The following is a 4,853-nucleotide window of genomic DNA, read 5'->3' on the forward strand; positions in this document are numbered from 1 at the left end:
TTTTACTTCTCACAGGTTCCCTTTCCAACATGATCAGCATGTTGGGGAACGCAGTTACAACGATTGCAGTTAAGACGACACTGTTTTCTGTGAAGGAAAAGAGTATTTTCCTCTGTCTTGGAAAGAATCACTACCAAGTCTGCAGTAAGAAAAATACTAAGAGCGCTTGCAGAGTTTTTAAGAGTATTTGTTAATCCATTCCATTTTCGTTTCAGTTCATTTCCAAAGTTAAATTAAAATCTGCAATCTCTCCTACTGATAAATAGTCAAGTTGACTTAGAAAGGTCCTGTCTTCTCTCCAGCCTTCTCCGGGCTGTCTTTAACCAAACAAGGTTCGCTGATTTGCCACAAGTGCTGTCTGGCTCTCCCGTCTCTTTGCTTTCTTTCTTTGCTGCCTGATTTTCCAGCACACTGCACTAGAAGCCAGCAAAAGGAGTCCTGATGACAAGAGGACTAATCCAAACACCGAGATGATTGATCCGTGGGAGTTGAAGCTGTACGCCACGGCAGTAACCACAATGCCAGCTATGAGGATAACCACCCCAAAGGGAATGGTACAGCGGTAACAGGAGAGCTCTGCTCCCCCTGTTGCTGCAGTCAGCTGGCACTCACTGACAAGAGGGATGGTGGTTATCACACAGTCATTGTTATTAGTCTTCTCCATGGTTACAGCATCGGGATGCTTTGGAGCGCCCGGGATCTCTTTAATAGGTTCGTTCGTCATCTTGATTGCCTTGACTTCGTCAGTTCTTAGGCTAGAGCAGGCTCTGCTGAGCACACATCGCGCTGTGGAGAGAAGAGCATGAGTTCAACTAAGAAGCATTACCATTATGTGAGAAATGGGTGACGCAGAAGTGTCTCACTCGGGATCTCAAACAAGCAGACACTGCCCCTGCAAGATTTCTGCACAAGCTTAATTGTACCACTACTGACTGTGGAGGGTCTGAACCAATTCTTGTGGTAGTCATCAGTGTCTGCATAACTGCTAGAAAGAACAGAGTCACAGACCAAAACAGACACCAACCGTAAAGTGGTGGGGGCCAAACTGCACTTTAAGTTACATCTTAAAGTTAGTATTTCTGGATGTAATTTAGATTTCAACAGCCTTACATCTTCTGACGAGGAAATGGACTTCACAGGCTGTTTTGGTTAAAATTTCTCCTCTTGCTCATACACTTTTTCACACTGTTTCTTTAGATACACACCTATACACACACACTGCACAGATATGCTCCAGTGCACATCACCATAACATGGGCAAGAACCAGCCCAGCAAAAACCAGGACTGAACAGTGAACCCTTTCTCAACCCAAGTGCCTACTTAGCAAAAAAACTCAAATGGTCATGACTAGGTATGGATGTGGGGAACAGTTCCCTGCAGTCAGCAAACTCCAGCTAAAAGCTGGTGAACCTACCGTTATAGCAACATCAATGTCAGACTGTTGGCTTGCTGTTTAAATGGGCTTAATGCAAAAGTGATGGGTCCCTTGTAAGTCCACAAGCCTCATCCATGTTACTGTTGGGAAGGAGATTTACAGTGGTGTTCACTCATCTTAGTCACAGGAGGTTGCTTTCTTCCTGTCTCCATACTGTATTCACACTCTCAGTCCTACAGACCACACACACACTTTGATTGTATCTACACGAGTGAGGCAAAATAGCTTTTGGATCCGTGGAACCCAGCGCCTCACTGGAGTCCACCTGATCAGGGCGAGACCAGCCCATGGCTTTCTACCACTACAGGCTGCCATGACAGACCGTGGCCATCTCACTGGGACTCTGGTGGCATGGGGCCGCCCTGGAGTCTGCAATGTCCTTCTGAAAACGCTGAGGCCACCATGGCTGTGCTGCCCTGGACCAGGCTGTGTGCTCAGTGCAGCCCATCGCACACCACAGAGACTGGGACGCTGGGGAGCCACCAGGTTTCCCAGTTGTGAGCAGCTCACAGGACTCCTCTACCACTCCCTGGCGTGGGCCGTGTAGCTTTTGCTCTTAGGAGCAGCATGATATGCAGCTCAGAGAACAAGGAAGAGCGATGGCAATGCAGTAATGCTTTTATCACTTGTATCACCTTCACATCTGTGACTAGGAAGTTAATTGCCAGATACTTGTATTCTCCTTTTCCTTTCCCACCACTCCCAGCCTTGTTGCTAAGATATATTCGTCCATTGTGGAGAGCCCTTGGTAGAGCGTTGGCAATGCAGTAATGCTTTTATCACTTTTATCACCTTCACATCTGTGACTAGGAAGTTAATTGCCAGATACTTGTATTCTCCTTTTCCTTTCCCACCACTCCCAGCCTTGTTGCTAAGATATATTCGTCCATTGTGGAGAGCCCTTGGTTTTGTACTCAGTACCTCATCTAACGGACCATGTGTTTTGCAAGAGAGAGGATCTCTCTATTTTTAATCACACACACAAACAGGCTATATTCTGTACCTAGTCAGAGAGTCTGCATCCGAGTTTCCTTGAACCCTGATGAGAGAAGGGAAGTTGAGATCTGGTTTGACAAAGTTTTTGTTCTGCTGCTCTAAGGAAGAGTGTTCAGCTCAATGCTGAGCATGGCTGTCTTCAGGGCCCAGTCCTGCAAGGGGCTCAACCCTTCCCTGCCTAACAACAACGCCGAGCACAACACAACCGAGCGTACACTGAGCACACACACTGACAACGCAAGAGGCAGTGGGCACAATCTGGAACACAGGAGGTCCTGTCTGAGCAGCGGGAAACACTTTTTTTACTGTGAGGGTGACTGAGCACTAGAACAGGCTGCCCAGGGAGGTTTTGGAGTCTCCATCCTTGGAGGTATCCAAAAGCTACCTGGACAAGCCTAGCAGACTTCTCTAGGTGACCTTGCTTGATTGGGCTCATAATAAACACGATTATTCTGAAAAACTGTAACATTCAGTCAAAGCATATTTATTCCTGTCTCTAGAGTCCTTGTCCCTCTGCTTCAGATACATCCCCAATGAGCATTAAATCTCTTAGATGACTTGTCTAGAGATTTATGAAGAAAGAAGGTATATTTATACAGTCAAAACTACCATGAATTTTTTAAAAAATCTTCTAAACTACCAAAACTAAGTCAATGGCAAAATATCTGTTGACCTCTGAGGAGCACGGCTGTTACAGGCATTCACATAAAACAAATAAACAAAACTCTGTTGAAATACTGTAAGTTAAATAAACAACAGAACCTATGTAAAGTGTGAGTAAAGGTATTCAGCCCTAGAAAATAGGGCACTAAATCCTCATTGCCAGCAAAGTCACTTCTGACTTACGCCAACAGGTGACTTGGTTCAAGTTTCAGGGTAAGAAATTTAGGCAAAGATACCCAGCAACACCAGCATCCTCTCCCTAATCATAGCAGAAGTACTGTCTTAAGGAGCTACTTTGACCTGGAGGAAGAATGTTTCACCCACTAACTGTAAGCTGCGATTTACTGAAAAGAGATGAACTCTATCAGCATGCACACCTACCAGTTCCATGTGAAATCCATCAGAACAAATCCCTTGGCCCAGGAAGCAGAGGAAAACTGCTTAAGATGTCTTGTACGTCAGTTCAAGGCAGAATCATGCAGCAGTAAGAGCTGCTCCAGTCTTTGAAGTGTCAGTTTGCTGAATGTGGAATCAAAGATGACAATATTCTAGCATGGAAAAAGAAAAATTGTTGTATATATATCAGCTTCTTAAGAACAAAACTCCTGCAAGGAAAAGCTCCCGCTCTATGCTGACTCCTGCTCCTAACCTAACCGCAGCAGGAGATGTTCTCCCTCTGGCTCTCCTAGTGGCTTCTGCCTCTTTTCTTGGCAACAGCCACCCATTTCTGGCCCTATGTAACATTTTCCTTTGATGATGTGACGTCTCAGTGATGAGTGTCATAACCCAGGCAAGTCCCCCGAAAGAGCCAGGAAGGAAAAGGGAAGGCACATGAATTTCTGTAGTTAAAAATCTCGTTTAACTTTGTTTCTATTGCTCGCTTCACCTATGTGAATCACGACTCAGAATACTGAGGGGTTTGTCTCTTCTCTTCCAGTTTCTTTGAGCAAATCACTTCACCTCCCTGTGCTTGGTTTTTCTATCTATAAACTGATATGATTCCCACAAAAAATCCGTTTTAAATCTATTCTACTACAACAAAATCTAAGTAATATAATCCCCAAAACTCCTCTCTGGAAAAAAAAAAAGACAAAAAGAGTCCACGAACTTACTGTAATAAATATAAGTCCATTATATTTACTATTATGCATTTCTGTTATTGGATTTTTTTAAACGCAAGATTCGTAACTCGAACGGGGACAAGGCAGAATGTGGAGCAGAGCAGCGTGACAGCTCTGCAGGTCATCAACTGCAGAAACAGCTGTGAAATCACCAAGCAGCTGGGTTAAACGTAGGAAGCAGCAGAGATTTATGTTGCTAATCTTATTCAGCATTCCCTTTCTATATGTGCATGATCGTGGAAGATCGTTTTGACACTGAAGCAGGAGTCCTAAGTAGGGATGAGAACAAGTTCATAAGATTAAGTTGGTGTAACGATAAAGTTTAAGGGCTTTTTCTGTTTTGTTATTTAGTTCATTATAATGTTTCACAAACACAAACACTGGCAGGCACAAACTGCTGCTGTTCTTCTCGAGATGATCCCTGGAATAACCCTGTGACACAGCTAAAGTATATTTAGCCAATTATTGAAGTCTCCTTGCTCATCTCCTTGACGATATTCTTGTGCACAAAAACTAACAATCAACTTAACTTTTCAGAAAGTTTGGAGGGAAAGGCAGAAACCCCCACACTTGAGATAAATAATCTAGATTACATTCAGGGAGAAGCAGTCCTCTGAAATTATCCCGCAGTCAGCTT

The 4,853-nt window shown here is 44.1% G+C and overlaps 1 protein-coding gene across 1 annotated transcript; it reads right to left on the reverse strand.

Moving 5' to 3' along the window:
- Positions 1-318: 318 nt before the first annotated feature.
- TMEM100 (transmembrane protein 100) lies at positions 319-761 on the reverse strand. Its single transcript, XM_010132438.1, has one exon. It carries the CDS (start codon positions 722-724, stop codon positions 320-322), a length of 405 nt encoding a protein of 134 aa, XP_010130740.1. The 5' UTR covers positions 725-761; the 3' UTR covers position 319.
- Positions 762-4,853: the final 4,092 nt, after the last annotated feature.

Source organism: Buceros rhinoceros, unplaced genomic scaffold (genome assembly GCF_000710305.1).
Source record: "Buceros rhinoceros silvestris isolate BGI_N320 unplaced genomic scaffold, ASM71030v1 scaffold13713, whole genome shotgun sequence".
NCBI lineage: Eukaryota > Metazoa > Chordata > Aves > Bucerotiformes > Bucerotidae > Buceros > Buceros rhinoceros.

What these genes read in the sequence shown, in the direction of transcription:
- TMEM100 (XM_010132438.1), bottom strand. Translation starts at nt 724, where the DNA reads ATGACGAACGAACCTATTAAAGAGATCCCGGGCGCTCCAAAGCATCCC.